Raw genomic sequence first — 23721 nt, 5'->3', positions numbered from 1 at the left:
CAGGACCTTGAAGAAATCAAGCTATACTCTTATGAATATGGATGTACACTCAGGCTTCTGGGCTCTCTAGACCTTTATGCTGAGAAGGGAAAGATGCTTTATGCTGGGCATTTTGTACTTAAGCCGTGGGTGAGAAACAGGCATATCTCTAGGGAACAAGGTTAGACAGAAGATCATGGTGAAACAAGAAGTGTCTGGACAAGCCACATGCTGAGACGGGAAGGAAATGCTGATGGGACTTCAGGGAGAAAGCTTAAGTCTTAAGGCCATTATAGAAAGCACAAGAAAATTAATAGGGATTCTCTGGGGGAGAAATGGTGTTGTGACACTAACCAGCCAGTGATCTTGAGCAGCTCTCTTACTCTCTCTGGGATTCAGCTTTCTCACTTTCTAAATGAGAAGATTTCCAAGGTTTTCTACTGTTCAGGGATTTAATAATCCAACTCACTGTAGTACGTTTCACATACTAAAGACGGATGCAGAGGAAAGTTCTCTCTACATAGAAAATAATATGAAGTCCTCTTTGGATCTTTTGAAATAAAAGAAACATTACCAACATCTGAGAAACACTAAAATAGTCATCTCCATGTCAGTTTAAAAAACAAAGAGATATGGAGTGTTTTCACACATCTGCTTTTTAAAAGCATTATGGGAAGCAAAAAACCTGATAACTCAGATTATGTTCAAAAACATTCCTTAAGTTAATGAATTTAGTGAGCTTATCCATTGGAAGGGTTAAAAATATGTAGATTGAGGGCACTTGAATGGCTTAGTTGGTTAAGCGTCTGACTTTGGCTCAGGTCATGATCTTGCAGTTCATGAGTTCGAGCCCCGTGTCAGGCTCTGTGCTGACAGCTCAGAGCCTGGAGCCTGCTTCAGATTCTGTGTCTCCCTCTCTCTCCGGCCCTCCCCTGCTCACGCTCTCTCTTTCTCTCTCAAAAATAAACATTAAAAAAAATTTTTTTAATGTAGATGGAATATACCAAAGATATAGGATCAAGTCACATGTCCTTAACATCTCAAAATTCTAATGGGTTTTGGAATCTAAACATTAAAGCTTAAATATTTACATAGACACAGTAACCTGAAGACTAGCCAAGCTTTGAGCAAATTCACTATCAAAGTGAAGTCATTAGAGCTAAAAATAACAACAAACAAAACAAAACAAAAACAAAAAAAACTTTACCTCATGTACCTATAAAATCTGGCATGAAAATTTATTTCCATAATGATGGATCACATGTGATTTTCCCCAACCCTATTACTCCGCCCTCCCAGTTTATGAGGTAAAAAGTATTACTTGGAAAAAAGTTCCAGAACTAAAGGTTTAAATTCTATTAAATCTCATAGGATTTATTCAACAAATACATCTCAAGCACTGTTCAAGGCATGAGACATCCAGAGAAGACCAAAATATATTATATTCTGGTCTAGTATTTATTTTTGATACTACTATTTCCACTAATATTAACAACAACAACAACTACAGCAGCCACATTTTACTGAACATCTACTATATGCTCAGCACTCTGCCAGGCTCTGTGTATATATTCTCATTTAATCTTTACAACAAAATTATAAATAGGTATTGTTATTCTTATTTTTCAAATAAGGAAGCTGAAGTTCAGAGAACTTCTCCAAGATCAGATCGCTTATAAACGCTGGAGTTAGAATTCATGAACTGATTCTCTTCCTCAAAAGCCACGTTCTTTCCAGTGCCCCATGATATGCATGAAACACTGAGGAATATAGATGGTTGGCACTGAGTAGAGGGCTATAAAAATTTCACTTGCCTGTTAAAAGATGAAATGGACCAGTGATTGGAAATGTAATAAGGAAGAAAAGGGTTAAAGGAAAGAATGTATATCTTTTCTCTCTTCTGTAGTTCTAATTGTTTTGGGGGACCTGAACATAAGACTACTGTCTCCAACGGGCAGTATTCATTTGCTTTCAAATGTGATAAAGCATTGGTGAAGGCTGCAAAGATAGGTCAGAGAACTAAAAGCAAAATGATATGGAGATATAAAATTCAGTGTCAAGGGGTTATATCCTTTAAACAAGTTAAAAGGTAGTTTATTTGAAAGGATGTGATTTATTATCCTTGTTTTTGAGAATGTTAAATATGCCCTTGTTATACTGTTAGTGCCTGCATAAATAGGTAAGCAACTTTTTATGTCACTGCTTTTAAGATATTGTTTCAAATGAAGAATTTCAGAAATTAAATATATGGCAGTTTCTGACAATTTTGTTCCAACTTGCAGATGAATGAAGATGTGATGCTTTAAAAAGATGTGTTTTTTGGAGCGGCAAATGGAATACATTTGAACTGGCTTAATATTTGAATCACATGCCTCCATACGGTGAAATGAGCTTTGAACCACTGGAGAAACATAGCCCGAGTGTGCCCTCACCTCTCTCTCTTGCTGGTGTGGAGGTCCTTTTTCATGCCTTTGTTTCATCCCACAGGGACTAGTATGCCCCTTTTGTTGGCCTCCCAGTCCCTGCACGCATAATTAACAGACTTAAGCTGGTACACCATGCTCCCACGGAGACTTCGCCAGGCACCAGAGGGAGAACATGCACATGACTAGACCTAGGCCACTTGGGCATTGGCAGAGGCATTCTGAAACAGCAACAAGGAGCTGATGGCCATTAATCTTCAGAAGCTTGATGCAGGCAACTTCCTCTGCTCTGCCTCCCTTTCCCACCTCCTCCCACTGTTAAAGTGATTGCCAGTGCTAAGCATTTTAGGGGGGAAAAGAAATCACTCTGGGTTAGGACTGTTTCAGCCACTCAGATAAAGAGGATTGTTGACTCTCTTTAGTTTTCGTTAACAGGGAAACGCCTCTTTCCTGTTCAAGCGTTAGTTTGCTATAACCTACAATAGCACATATACAATGTCAAGAATTTGCTGACCAAAATCACATGTATTCTATTCTCTTAGAATACGTTCAGGTAAATGATTTCATTTGAATTGTCTCTATTTAGATGTATCCCCCAGCAGAGTCAGTTTTTATCATGTTTTTATTCAAAATTCTGTTGCCTTATTATATTCTAGTGTTTCCCTACACTAATGCCTTGCTATATTACCATGATGAATCTTTATATGATTTGTTTTTCCACAGAGGAAAAATGATTTTGAAAAAAAATAACCAGTAAAACTTTTCATCAATAAACTTCTGTGATATTGTCTGTGAAGTCATCTTTCTTTCTACAGGAGATACATTATACCAAGTGGCTGAAACCTGAAGACGGTACATAAAACTTACACATTTGGTTTTGTGAATAAGCAAAATGTTACATGTGAACTTAAATGCTAATCTATTACAGGATCAAGCTTTGGCTAAGAAACCAAAACAGCGCATGCAAAAAGTTGTGTCAACACCTCTTAAAATGGGTAGTAATGTCTAGCAATAATTCAGCAGCTTACTTAAATGAGAGAGAGAAAAGCTTACCTTGCTAAAGTCAACAGTGCTGTTTTCTCTGCTCACATCATTTTTATTTTCAACACAGGCTGGAGCAGACTGAGGAGAAACAACCTGACCTGCTAAAAGAAATTGTTATTACAGAATACAAACAATTACTTACAGAATTCTAGACAGATTGAGTGAAAAATGAATTAATCTAGGCTAACAGAGGTTTCTTAATGAATTTATGAGGTAAGCATGAAAGGTCAATATAAATAGATCTATATCAATACAAAACTCTTTATTTATTAGTTACAGATAGAAATGGGAGAATTCAGTCAAGAAAAAGAAAGCCAATTCTTAGATTAAAACTCAATAACTAAAAGTTATTCTCTATAAAGAAAATCAGCTACAAAATATTTAAATCTAATCCTGGTTTGGAAACATCACTGATTTCTAAATTTCAACCAAAACTAATGACAGGTATAGATGACATATATTCATGAAAGGATAGATATCTATTACGACTTAAGCTCAACCTGAAGAATTTTAAATGTAAAGTTTTTTTTTAAGGGAAATATCTGAAAAGTACACAACTTATTGATGACTTCTAGTGCATCTGAAAAAAACAATGAGAAAAAATTCTTTGACAATAACACTTAGAGATTTCTATATGAGAGGTCCAATTAGAAATACCCTTCCCTTACTCAGTACTAACACTTTGAATATGATTTTATCCTTGTTACTACACAATTATATAAGCGTACTGATATTGGTCTTCATGGGAAAAGATCAATAACCTTGAATTGCATTAGTCTTCCATTAACACCAACCAGCAACCTCATTACTTTGTAGTCTTTTTCCCATTAGGAAGATTATGACATTAGTTAAATAAATGGACAGTAGAGGAGGGGATGTGACAATGTGTATTTAAATTCCAGTTCACTAAATATGAAACATCTTTTTCAATCACAACTTATCTGAAATCGCCCAAACTCTGCAATTAAATGATAAAAATTAACTAACTCTGCTTAATTTCACTTGTGTCTTTCTTCTTCTTCCAAAATCTCTCCCTACCCTCACTTGTTACTTGTGCTGGGAAATCAGTAATGACAAATCAGCTTTGAAGCCTTGACCATATTTATGACCATAACTCATGACTTCAAATTACTGCTCTTATTCTCCTCAGTCTTAGGAGTACTCTCTCCTCTCTGCCCGCCTCTTCTCTGTATCTACCTAAATCCCAATTTTATTCAAAGTTCACCTTTACTCTCATCTTTTCTAGTTACTAGAGTCTGTGCTTATCTGGACTTCTCTAAACTCCTAGTATATATACAAATAGGACCTTTTCTTTAAACTCTCTCCTGAAATCCCACTTACTCCTCGTTACCTAGAAATTACCAAGTGTGACTTAAAATACTAATAATTTACTTTCAAATATTACTATAATTTTGTTTTGGGAACTGTTAAGGCTCTCAGGCAGTGGTCATTTATTAATAGGTACAATTTTTTTTTATTTTAAAATTGTTATATTGCCAGAAAGTAATGGACTTAAGATTCTTCCAAAACTTAAATATTTCTCTGCTTTCGCTAAACAAACTAAAATAATATATTTGGTGAAGATTTTAAAAATGAATTTTCAAGAGAATTTACCTCAAACTATGTGTGCACATTCTGATTATATCATATTCCAAGAAAAATAGGAACGTCAGAGAAACAACAGACTTAAGCTGCATCAATTATTTTCATTCTCCCATTTCTAACTGCAGTGTGCAGCTATGACTGTGAACTTTTCATTAGCAGCCATTTCATTTATCATTCTCAAAATAATAACCGTAATCTTAAAAAACCTTTTACATAATGCATTTGTGCTAACAGATGTCTTCAATCACCAGTTTCACATCATTTCTCCATATTTTCATGAATTAGAACATTAGATGTATTTAAACCTAAATTTACTGAATGTTGTATAAAATTGAGTGGTGACATTCAAGGCATGGAAAAATTAAATAAACATATATCAGCTTTCTTATAATAATTTATTTCATGTGGTTTAAAACTACATGGAGAGACAATTATTTAATTCGATCAGTAAATACATGCAAAAAGAGAGTCAACCCAATGAGAAGTCACCAACTTCAAAGAGATTTTATGGGATAGACAGTGCGCCGTAACTTAATATCTGAATAAACTGGATAGCCTATGTTTTCACATATATACTTTAAAAGCAAAATATTTTATAAATTAACTCCAGCTCATGTGATATCTTTTAAACGTGGGCACTAGTATTTCCTCTTATAAATATTAACATTTTGAGATTCATTGTTCTCTATGCTATTCTTGTTCTAAGGTGATGAAAATTTTACAAAATATTATCTCATAAAGGTGGTAATCAGGAAGAGATTCGAGTTCTATTTCTATGACTATTTGAAGTGATATGGATAATGACCTAGTGGACAGTTTTAATTAGCAGGAGACAGAGTAGATGATGACAAGAAATTTCTTGCAAGTTCTAGATTCTACAGATGTGTACAGAATGTATGCTGACACAGGAAAAAGGCATAGAAACTACTGGCCTATGATATAGAAATATAAACCATAAATTTGATATATTTTACATTTCAGAGGTAATAGTTAAATAATAGTAGTAAATATTAGTAATAAATATATTTAATCACATCATCAGTCCTGCAAAGTTTAAAGAGAACTCCAAATTTTTTTAATATGTATGTTAATTTGTTAAACTGAAACAATAGACATTAAATATGTTTATCTTCAAGGGAGCATCTGAAAACTTGGCAGGATGCAAAAAAAGTATATAGATATTATTATTTAAAAATTAAAATGACAAGTTTAGTTTGGGTTATTTTGAAAAGAGAGAAGCCTTTAAGGGGCTTAAAATATTGTTCTATATCTAGATCCATCTATATTCCCCAATATATATATATATATATATATATATATATATATATATATATATATATAACAAATTATGAATCATAGTCTATTGGATGACCAAAAATTCCATAAATCAAAATAAATTCTATAACTATAGTCTTTATCTTTGTAAACAATGATCTCTTTACTTTATTCCAACAATTATTGACTTTCAGAAGAAGGGGGAGGGCTTGGATTTCAAGACAACTTTTATTAACTTAAATACTGTTATATAAGAAAAATCAGAGGTTTTGAAAGGGCATTCCTTATTTTCTCTGTGATGTTTCAAACAATAGTAATTCACAGAATGACAATTTTCAGGTAGAGGACTGTACCTTCAACCAAAAGTGAAAATGTTTTCTAAAAAAATAACAAAGAATTTGCTAGGATATTTTCACTGCCAGGAAAAAAGTCGTATAAAGTTAGGATTAGCACTCACATATGTGTGTGGAAGCTTTATGAATGCTATTTTTTTATGATACTTTTTCTAATCACAATGCCATAATGCTTGCGAACATACATGTTTTTGTCTATTTCTTAATATTACCTTCATTTTGCCCATTGACCACTATCCACATTAATGTATCCTATAAATGTCATTGCCATATTTAATCACATCTGTTATTATAATTACGTCAATAGTTTTGAGGCATGAAGATGACTATCCAAAAAAAGGAGACATTTATTGACTCATAACCTAATTATATTTAGAGTAAATTATCCAAAAACTAATGAAAAGTGGACACCATTAGTATTAACTAGGAAATGGTCATGACTATTTCAATGTAAACATTTCAGACACCTAACTTCATCCTATATATGTTTATTTTTCTAGGCTTTTAAACTCAACTAGTTCACCACTTAAATCCAAAATTTTAATATTTGTCATACATCTTATTAATTAAAGTGCATAGTATGTAGTACTCATTTTAGCAACTGCTTGAATTAATCTTCCTTTGAGTCATGAATTCATTTTTTCCTCTGGACTTCCATGAGGGAGCATATATCAGCCAGATAACAAGTGGTTATAGACCATGAATTTTTCCAAGGTAAAGTGTAAAAGATGTGGGACAAGCTTAGGAGAAAACTGAGAGTAATTCAAGTAACTACTCATTAGAAAATGAAAGCTCTGCCTTTCTACTTGTTACTTCATAAATTTTTCATTAAGTCCATTGTGAGACTGGCATAGTCATTTCCCTCTTCATAAAGTTGTGAGGAAGGAACATGAGATTATTTCAAAAGCACCATTTTTTTTAAACTTCAAGTGATGTCACTGTCATTAAACTATCTCATTATGGAAACACAACTGTAAAATACATTCTCAAAATATCTGTTAAGCATTATATTAACTCAGTTAATCCCTTACCTATAGTTTTCTTCTTTAAATAAATTATGTATGTAAGTATTGTCAAACAGCAACTTTTACATTTCTATGTGGCCAAATTCAAATCAAGAGGAGAATAATACATTGCTCAAGTATCCCATTATCTGCTACTGCTTAATCCACTGAAACTCATGTGTATTGAAGGAAACTGGGATGAAGACATAAAGGTACGTTACTATTAACCTAGAGACCAAGCTGATTTACACTACCTCAGAAACCTTCAACGCATTTAGAGTACCCAAGGGGTAGGAGATGAGGGAGGTACAGAGATGAGATGAGCCTGTTAGAGACAGACACAAGACAGAGCAAAATAAAGAAATATAAAGATGAATGACAAAGTTACATACATGTGTAACAATACATTTATTCATGGGAATAGAAAACATGAAGAAAAAAAGGCTAAATATTTAGAAAATGTTGATTAGGTGAGCTACATTTCAAAAACATAAAAAGTATGCACATAATTAAACTTCAAGAAAAATTAGTATGCCTGAAAATAATTAACATAAGAAAGAACAAATTTAAACACATCATATTAGATATATTTTTGCTGTTAATATCAACTCTCGATATTTCAAAACTCAGTAGCAATATAGCCTCTTAACAGAACCATCACTGTGTCCAGTCACCTTGATTTTTTTTTTTGGAACAATGGAAAATATCTTTATTATACAATGTTTACTTCTGTCACCTACATAAATCTTCAACATGTTTTCTCTCAAGTAATTCTAAGAATTATAAGTCTATCGCTTCTTGGTCTTTTGGCTAAGATCAAGTGTAAGAATTATAGGTCTAGTTTTTTTTTTCTTCAAAGATAGAACATTATGAGATATAATTTTAAAATTTTTGGTATCTTACTTATGAGACCACAGTATTTAAAAAACATGAAAGCATATAAATATCTAAACACATAATAGCATTATATGTATGAAAATAAAAAGTACAGCATTTGGAAAAAGAAGAGATTATAAGGCAATAAAACTGGTTTCCAAAAGCCATAAATAAAAATCATTCACAATACACATGTGTACATTATTTTAAGAGCTGGAATCTATGCAGGCCTAAAGAATCAACTCATATCCCATCCTTCCAAATCTAAATGTTCTCTAGTCATTTATGGTTTTGAAAGTAAGTCAGAGACCCTCTGCTCTGTAACTCCTTTTGAGATCCTAAATAAAAGATACAACTGGAAAGTATTCATAATGGGGGGGGGGGGGAGAAAAGATATATTAAGGAAAAGAAATAGAGTTAGATTATTAGTAGAACACAGTGGAATGAGAAAAGACTACATCTGAGCAAACTAAGAGTCTCAAATTATTTTTAAAAATGTAAATGTTATCAGTAGGGTAATAATACTTGATATTAAATTTGTAATCCAAATGTCTCAAAATGTAACCAAATGCATGACCTAAATGATAAATATATATCCTGATATTTTTACTTTGCAGATCATTTAATACAAAAGTCTTATTTTTATTTTTAGAAAGTCCTTCTGGTTTCAAGGAATTCTTTGAGTATTCTTGATATATTTACTCTGAGTACTTTCTACCCATATCTTTTTCAGGGCTTTAATGTTAAAGAAGATATTATTTTTCTATTATTTTTTGCTGTTGTTTTGCCAAATGTAACTGTCACTTTTTATTGAAACATCAGAATCAGACATTTAATTCTCACAGTTTTGATGCTTAATGAAAAGTGAAAGTTAAACACAGCATGGTGGCATTAAAATGCATGGTGGATCCATAGCATCCTGTATCTTGGCCCTTAAGAGAATGTGCAAAACACCAAGAAAAAAATTACACAAAAAAGTAAAGCTAACATATTTAGAGGTGAGACTGACAAATTATCACAAATCACTAAAAAAAAAAAGTTATGAACAAAATAGTGCAGACTTGGGGAAGAGAGGAGCTGGGAAATCACTATCTTGCAAATTAAATCTATGACATGGGGAAGATCCACACATGAAACTCAGACTGAAATACTGAATTTAATTAACCCTTGGGATTACTACCAAGGTAATATGCTCAAGGAAAAGTCAATTAAGGCAGCAGAAACCTTATCTAATATGACTCGTTTAGACTTCTTTACATAAATATCAGCTCATTTTTGAGGGAATTTCAACTGTTTTGCCTCAAAAGTGAAAGTATATTAAAAAGAGGGGGCTTATTTCTATCCCTATGATGGCGAAGGAAAACGTTTGTTTTCAAGTTTCTATAAAACCCGCTTTCCATTTACTTCCTATTCTATAATCTTAAAAAGAAAAAAGTCAATCTTTTTACAAGCAATTCCCTGCTGAAGAGATTTTTTTCTTAATAATAAGAATATTATTTTCACCCTTTTGGATTTCTTGAAATCGTTTTGCATCTCTCTGTACTACTGCACAAAAAAATAAATCCCTTTTGCATATGTTGAAATAATGTCAAATCTATATTTATGGCTATGAATTTCGATTTGTTTATCCAGAATTTGTCAGTTTTTAGAGTTCCTAAGTAGATTGAGAACCTTAGTAATAAAGGTCTTTCACACTTTTTTTCACTTCTGGATAGGAGACTTATTTCTAAATTGGTGAAGTCTATACATATTTTCAGAATTCTCAACACACATAATTATGCAAAGTGTATGAAGAAGCAAAACAGAGTCACAAGGAGGTGTTATAAGCCCAGGCTTAGAAAACCATTTCTGACAGCATACTTTACAACAATACTTAATTGGGTATATGAATCTTATTAGAAATGTTTCAAAAAAAAAAAAAGAAATGTTTCCAAGTTTTTATTACCTTAATGTGTGCCTCAGAGAGATCTCTATGTGTTTTAGATAAAGGCTGATTATACAGACAGTGACAGAATCACTTCAGAACTACTCATATTTTAGTTTTCAGAAAAACTAAGCATTTGCCTCAGTAAGGCAAAAAGTAGGCTTTCAGAAAACTTTGTATTCCTTTGTGTCTATACGTGGACTTGTGATTCAAGGCTATAATTCTATCATTATAGAACTATTACAGAATTCTATATATCTATATATATATCTATAGATCTATCTATCTATATCATATCCCATCCTTCCAAATCTATCTATCTAGGTAGATAGATCTATAGATATATATAGATATGTCTATAGATAGATAGATTATAGAATTATAGAGAATTATAGTTTAAAGCAGTAACAAGTAGTGTGTCTAGTCTACATGATATTACAATAAATTAATCATCCAGTAAATTCATTACCTTCTTCCCTCCAAGAACAAATGCAATAAAATTATTTTATAGTAAACATTATCCCCAGGAAAATTTCAAATATAAATTATGGCTAGTTCACAGCCCACAAGCCTTGAATTTTTAAATAAACACACGTCCTTCTTATAGACATATGTTTTATGGTATGATTTCTATTAAAAGTAATGAAATGAAGGCAGAATTTTTAAAATGTGCTTATATTGGTAGAGAATTAGTTCACAGAAATATTTTAATAAGATCTTTAGAATCATGTAGATATAAGCCCAATGTGAAAATTTGTAAATATCTGAATCTCTTTTTTTTATAACATCACACCGAAATAAGTACTAGTATTATAAGCATAATAAAAGTACTACATTTAGATTGCCTCAGAATATAAAAGCTTCATTTCATCATTTTTATGTATAACATATTTTAAAGCAAATTATGACTTAGAATATGAATATATTTTAAATATGTGCTATGATTCAAAGTAAGTTATAAATTCTCAAAATGCCCAGTGAAATCTACAAATACAAGCTGGTATATGTCATAAAGAGCTTTACTGAACTTTTTACAGGTTTCCATCGCTATGCAAAAGTAAAGTGTTCCTATGAAACCTTTTATAAGCTAAAATGCATGAAGAGCATCCCCCACTTTGTGAAAGTTTGCCTTATGCCACTTCACTTTTAAGACCTACATTAGTACAGTAATAGCTTTTTTCGTAAAAACAAAATCCTCTTCGGATTTCTTTTGGTTAGTGAAAACAGGCACTAATGTAAGTCTTTCATAAAAGTCAAGTGGCATAATGGGAACTTTTAGAAAGCAGGGGATACCTGTATATGCACAACTATAGACTGCTCTATAATGACAATGACCTACATTGTTATTGAAGCGTCTTTTAAAAATCAAATAAGTATTTCAAAAATCATTTTGCCATTAAGAACTGGTTCTATGCTCTGAAACAACAGTACATCTAACCATCTTCAGTGATTTATTACAGCATTTTTTATAAGTATATGTTTGATTCAGTAGTAGGAAAATCGGTTTAAAAATCCTATTTAAAGCAAAATGTGGAGAGAACTCATTCTCATGCATTTGTATTTAAGGCATCACTAACGCTTTTGAAAGTAGAAGTGAAATGACATAAAATAGTCCATGCAGTAATATACGTGCTTTAGTGCATTTGTCGCAACCAGTCTGTCTAGTAAAGCATTTGAAATTACTTTTCATTAATTTTTTATCTTTTAAAGCTGGAAACTTTTATAGCTGATGAAAATTTAACAAATTCGTATCATCCTCATGATAACTTTATTTTCCTTCACAAGACTAATGTCCAGGATGGATGCAACAAGAGATTCCTAAGCAACTTCCTTAGTGCAAATGATGAAGGTTTCAAATAGATGCAAGAGAACAAACCACACAAGGAGAAAACAGTTTCAAGCATAAGCTACTAGGAGTAAGGCATGATTGCTAAAAAAAACAGTGGTTGGTGTCATCTCTGTGGTGTGAGTGGATAGTAAGTACATGTGGCTCCATGGACAGTGTGGACATAGCACAGCAAACAGCAATGAGCCTACGAGCTGGAAATCAGGCTTCATATATGCAGAGCCACCAGCTGGTCTTTTCAATCATAATCTCTCATGGAATTTGCCGACTATGAACAACACGAAATCAATATCTTTTTTCCACAAACAATAACTGGTGATATTTATTCATTTTAACCAAAACAACCATAACTTAAAGCATTACATTACGTTCTCAAGTTGTGGAACAAGGACTAAGACTTTGATTGGGATACAACTGATGCTTGGTTTAACGTTCACTGCATTTGAGTACGTAACTTCTCATTAGACAAAAGTTCTTTTGTGTTCTTTCATGAGCATTTCAGGAAACTTAAATTCTTTGTTAAAATTTCTATAGTTTGATGCTTGATAATCAGACTATATATATGTGTGTGTGTGTATAGAGATATATGTATATATATCTCTATACATATATAAAAGAAATAATTCTACAATAATTGAAAACTATGTTTTCAAATAAAATACGTTTTAAAGAATTTAGAGACACTTTGAAATTTCAGATACCTATAATAAACATAAAGAGTACAATAAAGAAACATTTACCATTTTTATCCATGGAATTGGGTTCTGATTGTTTCTTGCCAATATCAGCAAAGGAACGAACAATGGGAATTCTGTTGGTGAGTTTTTTCTGATTCTGGTGGTGATGCTGTTTCATCAGTGCCTCATGGACCCTGTGACGTATGTCTTCATTGAGCTGACCTGAGCTTACTTGTTGGTCAAGGACCATGTCTGAAGAGGAAAGGCAAGAAAAGATTAGCACTGCATAGTATGCAAGCAGCAAATCACTGAGTCCAAATATGCACACCCTAGATAATATTATTCATCTTAAAATAGAATGAACTCCTTTAAGAATCTCTAGATACGGTCTTACAAACAGAAACTTGCCTCTTTTTGTTGAAATGTTGCACAAAAAGACTTGGGAAAAAATGTTAATATAAACCATTCAATTTAAATATGTAACAATTTAATGGAGTGTTATTTTTTAAATGGACATAGTTGTATTGAGAACAAAGCACTTTATATTCTCCATTATTCACACTGATGGGAGGAAACAGTAGCAGTGGTAGTGTCAATATAATTACTATGTTTAAAATTGTAGGGGCACCTGGGTGGCTCAGTCGGTTAAGCATCCGATCTCGGCTCATGTCATGATCTCATGGCTCGTGAGTTCAAGCCCCACGCCGGGCTCTGTGCTGACAGCTCAGAGCCTGGAGCCTGCTTCGGATTCTGTGTCTCCCTCTCTGTCCCTCCCCTGTTCATGCTCTGTCTCTGTCTCAAAAATAAATAAACATAAAAAAATTATAAAATTGTAAGGTGGCTTTATACTTATATTTTAATATGGTTTTTTCTCCCTTTTTCTAGCAGAAAATGACTTCCATATTTCCTCTTCAGGTAAACAAAAGTCCATCTGTAAAAGTCTGAGGCAGGGAGGCTTAGGCAGCTATCTAGTCATTGCATTTGGAGAGTAAACAACTCTTTCACATGGATATTAAGTCAACCCTGGCACACCTTCCTTGAAAATGTGGTTATGTTTAAAAGGTCTTCTATAAACATAAAACAAATAATAAAGGTGAGATTTCGGAGGCTATAATTAAGCAGACTGATATTTATCATAGTAGCGTCAGAAACACCTATAAAATAAGTAGATGAGTAACAGAATTTTAAGTTTTTTGGTCATATACCAAGATCACTTCAGTGAACCTCATTGTAGGAAGGAGAGTAGATGGTGGAGTAGGAGGATCAGAGCTACATTTACAGAACTGAAAATGGCCTGAAGGCAGGCAGAACAGGCCTTCCACAGCTAGTCATAGAGAGAAGGCCATATACAAAAGGGTAAGAAAGGCAGAGATGTGATTGGAAACCAAACCCCTAGCAGCACTAATCACAGATAGGACTGGACATCACAAACATGGAAATGCAAGAGGATCAGACCCCCCCACCCCCCAGGCAGTCCTGGCAATGAGGACCCACTCTGGTAAGAAAAGTTCCCTTAAAATCTCTGCCTCTGAAAACCAGCAGGGCTTAATTCCAGGAGCTTCATAATTAACAGGCTTAACTCCAGGGGAGCCTTAAGGCAATAGGAAACTATAGTCCCTACTCTTAAAGGGCCAGCTTACTAAATAATTCCGCTGAAAACACAGCACAGAAGCAGCAGTTTGAAAACTGTCTGGTGTGTACGTGAAGGAGATTTATCGACATACCGGAGGCGCAGGGATCTACAGGAGATTTCACTGGGAGCGAAAGTTCTGGCAGGTGCCATTTCTCTTTCACTCCCCCCACCCCCCATCTAGACAGCAGGACATTTGTGGGAGCCAGCTCTACACTCTCCATCTACCTTGTTAGCACTGTGTGCCCCACCTGAGCATTCTCCTGCACACCCACCCCCACTCAACACACCTGCCTCTGCAAGCACCCCTCCAAAGCAGCTCCTGACTGGATCAGACTCCAGAAGCAATGGCAACAAATGCAAAAATAAACAAATGGGACTATATCAAATGAAAAAGCTTCTGCGCAGCAAAGGAAATCAACAAAATAAAAAGAGACGCTCCTGAATGGTAGAAAATATATGCAAATCATATATCTGAGAAGGCGCTAATATCCAAAATATGTTACAATCTCACACAACTCAACACCAAAAAGATAAACAACCTGATTAAAAAATGGGCAGAGCACCTGAATAGACATTTTTTTAAAAGAAGACTAAAGGTAGCCAACGGGCACGTGAAAAGATGCTCAACATCACTAATCATCGGGAGATGTAACTCAAAACCAAAAAAAATTATCACCTTACACCAGTAAGAATTGCTAGTATCAAAAATGACAGGAAGTTACAAGTGTTGGAGAGAAGGTGGAGAAAAGGGAACCCTTGTGCACCGCTGGAGGGAATGGAAGTTGGTGCAGCCACTGTGGAAAACTATATGGAGTTCCTCAAAAAATTAAAAATGCAATTACCATATGATCCAGTAAGTCCACTACTGGGTATTCACCCAAAGAAAATGTACACATTAATTTAAGAAGATAAATGCCCCCGGGGTCACCTGGGTGGCCCAGTCAGTTAAGCAACAGACTTTGGCTCAGGTCATGATCCTGTGGTTTGTGAGTTGAAGCCCTGCCTCAGGCTCTGTGCTGACAGCTCAGAGCCTGGAGTCTGCTTTGGATTCCCTCTCTGCCCCTCACCTGCTCACACTCTGTCTTTCTCTCTCTCAAAAAGTAAATAAACATTAAAAAAAAAAAAGATAAATGCTCCCCCATGTCTATTGCAGCACTAGTGTCCATTAACAGATGAGTGGATAAAGATGTGGCATATACATACATATATACAATGGAGTGTTAGCAATAAAAAAGAATGGGATCTTAACATTTGTGATAACATGGATGGACCTAGAGGATACTATGCTAAGTGAGATAAGTCAGACAAAGACAAATACCATATGACTTCACTTACACGTGAAATCTAAAAAACAAAAGAAATGAACAAACAAACAGAAAAACAGACCCTTAAATATAGAGAACAAACTGGTGGTTGCCAGAAGGGAGGGAGGTAGGAGGAGGAATGAAATGGATAAAGGAAATTAAGAGGTACAAAATTCCACTTATAAAATAAATAACTCATGGAGGAGGTCCCTGTGTGGCTCAGCTGGTTAAACATCTGACTTCAGCTCAGGTTATGATTTCATGGTTTGTGAGTTTGAGCCTCACATCAGGCTCTGTGCTGATAGCTCAGAGCCTGGAGCCTGTTTTGGATTCTGTATCTCCCTCTCTCTCTGCCCCTCCCCTGCTCATGCTCTCTCTATCTCTCTGTCTGTCTCTCTCTCTCAAAAATAAACATTAAAAAAATTAAAACAAAAAATAAGTCATGGAGATGAAAAGTACAGCATAGGGAATATAGCCAGTACTAGTGTAATATTGTATAGGCACAGATGGTGAGCCATTTATCGGGGTGAGCATTGAGTAATGTATAGAACTGCAGAATCAAGTTGTATACCTGAAGCTAATATAACATTATATGCCAATTATACTTCAATAATAATTTTTTACACTTCAATAATAATTTTTAAATGTTTTAATTAAAAAAAAACATAGTCAATTCTGTTTTTAAAGAAACAACCAAAGTCGCAAACGAACTGATATTGTATGATTCTATTTATGGTACATACACACATACAGAGAAAGGATACCGTAATGATACACACAAAATTGTGTGAGAGTGGGTAGGAGTAGGAATAAATAGAAACTTCAAGGTTTTACCTTAGCATCAGAGTGACTCATATAAAACCGCCATTTTGTAAGTCAAAAACAGATATCAGCAATTTCATAACTTTTTCATTTTTTGCAGGAGGAGTTTTAGGTAATAAAAAATACTAAAGAACACTAATTAATCACATAATAACAACAAAAGAACAAGTATCTCCTTTTTCAAAACTAGGGGATTTGGAAGGGATAAATACATGAAACAGGAGGAATTTTAGGGCAGTGAAAATATTCTGTATGATATCATAATACTGGATACATGTCATTATACTTTTGTCCAAATCCATTCAGAATGTATAACATTCAGAGTGAATTCCAGTGTTAAGCATGGACTTTATGTGATAATGACATGTCCATGTAGGTTGATCAGTTGTAACAAACGTAACATTCTAGTGAGGGATATTGATAGTGAGGGAGGCTATGCATGTGTGAGTTCAGGGGTTTATGGGAAATCTCTGTATCTTCCCCTCAATTTTTCTGTGAACCTAAAACTGCTCTAAAAACTAAATTCATAATTTAACAACAACTTCGGTATAATTAATCTGCTCCCAGATTATCAAATATTAACTATTTAATTTTTTGAGGCACTAACTCCTTATACAAGGAGTAAAGCAAGCATATCACAATGAATTGCCTTCCACAATCCTACTGAGTACAACAAAAAATTCAATATTAGCATAATTCTCCCCTACAAACAATGTTTACTTCAGTGTAAAAGGGAAATGGACTAAGGAAACAGATTTGGGTCACTGTAGCACATTCTAGCTATGTGATCTTATAAAGTTGGATAACCTCAGCGTTCTTATTTGTAACATGGAGATAATATCTATCTCATATGCTGTAGGCACAAATATATAAGGCACCTAATGGACTGATTAGAATATTGAAACCCTCAGTAAATATTTTCCAGTGTAAGATTTCCTTTAAGTAGGTTATGGGTCCCAGGTTTGGATTTTGGGTAGTTTTAATACATTCATAATTATTTTATAATGGTATATGAAGTGAAGGCAGAGTTGGGTTTATCAATAACAGAAAACTCAAAGGAAGAGATTCAAGATGATGGTATAGGAAGACCCGAACTCACCTCTTCCCATGGACAAAACAAATATACAGCTACATGTGGAAAAATAGTCTGTGAAAAAACCTGAGAACTAGCCGAACACCTGTTCCACAACAAAGGATAAAAGCACCACATCAAGACTGGTAGGAGATGCAGAGACATGCTCTCACCAAACACCAGAGGGGCAACCCACAATCAGGAGTGATCTAAATACACACACACACATGCACACACACACGCGCACACATGCACACACACCAAATAAGCTAATGTTACCATATATGTTAACTAACTAGAATTTAAATAAAAACTTGAAATAAAAGAAAACATCTAAAAGATCTATGGAATGCAACAAAGGCAGTTATGAGACAAGTTCACAGGGATACAAGTCTACTTCAAGACACAAGAAAAATCTCGAATAAGTAACTTTACATCTAAAGGCACTAGAAAAGAAGATCAAATGAAGCCCAAGTTAGTAGAAGGAAGGAAATAATAAAAATCAGAGCAAAGATAAATGAAATAGAGACTAAAAAGACAATAGAAAAGATAAATTAAATTAAAAGCTGGTTCTTTGAAAAGATAAACAAAAATGACAAATCCTTAACCAAACACATCAAATTTTTTTAAAAAAAGGAAAATGCAAATAAAATCAGAAATAAAAGAGAAGTTACAACTGATCCCACAGAAATACAAAGATCATAAGCAACTACTATGAATCTACACCAACAAATTCAACAATCTAGAAGAATTGGATAAATTGCTAGAAACCCACAACCTTTCAAGACTGAATCATGAGGAAATAGATAATCTAAATATACTGATTACTAGTAAGGACAGTGAATCAGTATTAAAAAGAAAACTTCTAGTGAACAAAAGTTCAGGATCAAGTGACTTCACTGATGAATCCTACTAAACACTCAAAGAATATTTAATACCTATACTTCTCAAACTATTCCAAAAAATTGAAAGAAGGGAACACTTCCAAACTCATTTTATGATGCCATCATTATGCTTATACCAACCAGACAAAAACACCACAAAAAAAAAAAAAGAGAAAAAAAGAAAGAAAAAGAAAATTACAAGCTGGTATCCCTGATGAACATAGATGCAAAAATCCTCCACAAGATATTAGCAAACCAATTTCAAAAATATGTTAAAAGAATCATACACCAAGATCAACTGGAATTTATTCCAGGAATGCAAGAATTGTTGAAATCAATCAAGGTGATATACATTAACAAAATGAAAGATAAAAATCATATGATCATCTCAATAGATGCAGAAAAAGTATTTGACAAAATAAAACACCCATTTGTGATAAAAACTCTCAACAAAGTAGGTGTAAAGGAAATGTACCTCAACATAATAGAGACCATATATGACAAACTCAGCAAACATCATACTCAATGGCGAAAAGCTGAAAGCTTTTCCTCAAAGATCAGGAACAGGACAAGGAGGTTCATTCTCACCACTCTTTGTCAACATAGTATTGGAAGTTCCAGCCATAGCAATTAGGCAATAAAATGAAATAAAAGACATTTTCCAATTAGTAAGGAAAAAGTAAAACTGTTACTACTTGCTGAAAACCCTGAAGATGCCACCAAAAAACTATTATAACAAATGAATTCAATAATGTTCTAGCATACAAAATTAATATATAGAAATCTGTTGCATTTCTATAAATTAATAATGTACTATCAGAAAGAGAAATTAAGTTAAAAAATCCCATTCACAATTGCATCCAAAAGAATAAAATACCTAGGAATAAATTTAACCAAGAAAGTAAAAGACCTATACTCTGAAAACTATACAACATTGATGAAAAAAATTGAAGAAGACACAGATAAATGGGAGGATATACCACACTCATGGATTGAAGGAATTAATATTGTTAAAATGTCTATTCTATCCAAAACAATCTATACATTCAATGTAATAATCCCTATCAAAATAAAATGGCATTTTTCACAGACAAGTAGCTTAAAATTTGTTTGGACCCACAAAAGACCCCAAATAGCCAACACAATCTTGAGAATGAAGAATAAAGCTGAAGGTATCATCATCCCTGACTTCAAACAGCACTTCAAAACTATAGTAGTCAAAACAGTATGGTACTGGCACAAAAACAGACACATAGATCAATGAAACCAAATAGAGCCCGGAAATAAACCCATGCATATATGGTCAATTAATCTACAACAAATGAGGCAAGAACATACAATGGGGAAAAACAATCTCCTCAAATAAATGGTGTTGGGAAAACTACATACAGAATGAAACTAGACTATCTTACAGCATACACAAAAATTCACTTACAATAAAGACTTGATGGCAAGATCAGAAACCTTAAAACTTCTAGAAGAAAACTTAGACAGTAATTTCTTTGACATCATACATAGTAGCATTTTCCTGATATGTCTCCTCAGATAAGGGCAACAAAAGCAAAAATTAACAAATGGGACCACATCAAAGAAAAAGTTTTTGCACAGCAAAGGAAACTCAACAAAACAAAAAGGCAATCTACTGAGTGAGAGAAAATATTTGCAAACCAAATATCTGATAAGGGGCTAATATCCAAAATATATAAAGAACTCCTACAACTGAATAGCCAAAAGCAAAAACCGGACAAAAGATCTGAATCTAAAGATATACAAATGGCCAACAGGCACACGAAAAGATGCTCATCACTAATCATCAGGAAATGCAAAACAGAACCACACTGAGACCTCACATATGTCAGAATGACTAGTATCAAAAAGACAAGTAATAACAAGTGTTGGTGAGGATGTGGAGAAAAGGGAACCCTCATGCACTGTTGGTAGAAATGTAAATTGGTGCAGCCACTAGTAAAACAGTATGGATGCTCCTCAAAAATTTAAAAATAGAACTATTGGGGTACCTGGGTGGCTCATTCGGTTAGTGTCCAACTCCTGATTTTGGCTCAGGTCATGATCTCACAGTTGGGAGTTGGAGCCCCATGTCAGGCTCTGCACTGGCAGAGGGATTCTCTGTCTCCCTCTCTCTCTGCCCTTCCCTTGCTTCTGTATGCTCTCTCTCTCTCTCTCTCTCTCAAAATAAATAAAGAAACATTAAAAAAAAATACAACTACCATTTGATCCGGCAATTCCTCTTCTGGGTATTTATCTAAAGAAAATGAAAATACTGACTCAAAAATATATATGCAGCCTTATGTTTATTGCAGCATAATTTACAATAGCCAAGCTATAGAAGCAACCTAAGTATTCATTGACAGATGAATGAATAAAGAAGATATTGTATTTATACACACACACACACACACACACACACACACACACACACGAATAAACTCTTGCCATTTGTGACAATACAGATGGACCTGGAGGGTATTATGTTAAGTGAAATAAGTCAGACAGAGAAAGACAAATACTGTAAGTTTTCACTTATGTGTATAATGTAAAAGATAAAATAAGTGAACACACAAAACAAAACCAGACTCACAGATACAGAGAACAGACTTACGGTTCCCTAGGAAAGGCAGGTTGAGGGAGAGCAAAAATGGTGAAGGGGATCAAGAGATATAAACTTCCAGTTATAAAATAAGTCATGGAGATGTAATATACAGGACAGGGAACATAGATAATACAGAGAGACACAGATGGTAACCAGAGTCATATGGTGAGCATTTCAAAATGCACATAAATGTCAAATTACTATGCTGTACACCTGAAAATAGTATAATATGTGTGCCAATTATACTTCAATTTAAAAAACCAAAAATTCCAATCAAACTATAAAACAATGAATTTCATTGGCTCACATAATGGAAAATCAATGTTAGGCTGGATTTAATTCTGTTTTTCTGACTCTGTCAGTTTCTCCCTCCTCTAGGTGTGAGTTTAACCTTAAGGCTGATTTTCTTTATGGTCATAAGGTAGCTGCCAACAGCAAAAAAGAAATCTATATCTTTGTTGATATCCACATATTCTTTGACTTTTGTGACTTTCTCTTAAAAGACAAATTCTCTTAAGTCCTACTGACATAGCCCTGTCCATGCTGAGACAATCCCTGGCTAAGGAAATATTGTCCCCATGACTGGCTTAGGCTGATTAAGAACTAACCTTCACTCTGGAGTCAGTTTTCTAAACTATAGGTAGACAAACTTTTTCTGTAATGGGCCAGATAAAAAATTTTAGGCTCTGTAAACCATGCAATCTCTGTAACCACTGTTCAACTCTGCCTGCCTTTAGAGCATGAAAGTAGCCATAAAGAACATGTACACAAATGAGCATAGTTGTGTGCCAATAAAACCTTTTAATGGACACTGAAATTTAAATCTCATATGATTTTCATGTTGTAAAATATTAATCTTCTTTTCATTATTTTTCAATCATGTGAAATATAATACCATTCTTAGCCCACAGGACTAACAAAATAAGGCAGTGGTGCATATTTGCACATAGAGTGTAATTTGCCAAACTTTGCTCTATTACTTTTCTGTTTACAATGTAAAGAGGTAGAATGTATGTGCAGGAATCGGCCATGATATTCACTATAGTTACCTCTGAAGTCCCTTTCAATTCTGAAAATGTATGATAGTGTAGAATATTTAAATCTATATCTCACTTCTTTGGAGATAAGTAGTTATAATTAATTTGAAATAAAGTAAATGATAAATTGCCAACATATGTGACTTTACACTGAAATCTTGCTAAGATGGAAAAATGTATATAAATATAAAATATGTAGCATAAACTTCATAATGAGTTGTAAAGTAGGTTATTAAAACACCAAAAGGATACCATTGTATCACAGCTTCATTTGTAAGCTGTGATGTGTATCCTCAGTTCAATATTCTAATCAAAATCAAATGAATCACATAAAACCCCATGTACATAATTACAATTTTTAGTTCTTACCAAAGTACAGTCTTTCCAGTCTTGAGCACTTCAAAAACCTTTAAGTCACTAGCTTCACAGTTTTTGAGAAATAAGGGCTTATTTGAAACAGTTACATAAGAGAAAGTAAATAGAAAAAAATGCTCATCTGCTCATTAGCCACACAGAAATACACAGTAAACTCCTCTGAGGTATAACTGCATCAAATAGATCCTAATGAACTAGAAAAGTTAATCATCTTGCTTAAGAACATAACTTATACTGAGGTGAGATTTAAGTACCAATGGGAATCTGATTCACTAATCACTTTCATTGTTCTCTTCACCACTATAACATACATTAGTGTTAACCTTGAAAAGTAGGAAAGGATAATGAGCCATAATGGCTTTGGGCCCAGCATCAAGTCCTACAATCTCAGCAGGCTATGATGTCTAAATAATACAGTCTAGCCTGCCAAAGCACAATGCCAAGATCTGGGTGATATCGGAAGAAGCAAGAACGAAAAGGATAAATAAGGCACATGCTTCTAGCACCAAGCAGGCTCTAGGAACACTAGTACCCTTTGTGGAAAAAGCCTCAGAAAATGAAAATTAAGTTTCATTTTAACTGGGCAATTATTTTATCGTGATCAATCCATCTTGACCAGTGAATGAAAACCTCCAGAGATCATGAGATGTTACCAATTCTATATAAATCTCTGCCTCTTAAAAGATAGTCATATACATTAAAAGCCCATTGTTTTACCTTCAAAAGATGCGAGGGGTAGGAGTGAGAAATAGAAAGAATCTAAATTCAGCAGTTTGCTTGACCCCATTCACAGGAGTGTGTACACTAAAAATGTGAACTACCCTAAGAACACTTACTTTCCAGATCAAGGATGGTAATAGTATAGACATATTTTAAAATGTGGCTATTCCCATACTCCCAAATCTGCAGGTTACATTCAGTGGAGCAAAATATTGATTTTTCCTCCAATAGTCTATTTTTAACAACAAAAGTTTTTT

The 23721-nt window shown here is 33.9% G+C and overlaps 1 protein-coding gene across 2 annotated transcripts in view; it reads right to left on the bottom strand.

Annotated features, from left to right (window-relative positions):
- Positions 1-23721, bottom strand: part of SLC4A10 (solute carrier family 4 member 10) — a 187896-nt gene that overhangs the window by 102435 nt on the left and 61740 nt on the right. The window contains exons 5-6 of one of the 2 annotated variants that reach the window (XM_042952554.1): positions 13070-13258; positions 3456-3547 (exon numbers count right to left, since the gene is read on the bottom strand). In XM_042952554.1, coding sequence (XP_042808488.1) covers positions 3456-3547; positions 13070-13258 — 281 coding nt within the window. The remainder of the gene's footprint in view (positions 1-3455; positions 3548-13069; positions 13259-23721) is intronic. The other variant, XM_042952553.1, reaches the window with a different exon arrangement.

This window comes from Panthera leo, chromosome C1 (assembly GCF_018350215.1).
Source record: "Panthera leo isolate Ple1 chromosome C1, P.leo_Ple1_pat1.1, whole genome shotgun sequence".
Taxonomy (NCBI): Eukaryota; Metazoa; Chordata; class Mammalia; order Carnivora; family Felidae; genus Panthera; species Panthera leo.
The sequence above is the reverse complement of the archived record's forward strand: the minus strand, read 5'-3'. Positions and strand labels throughout refer to the sequence as shown.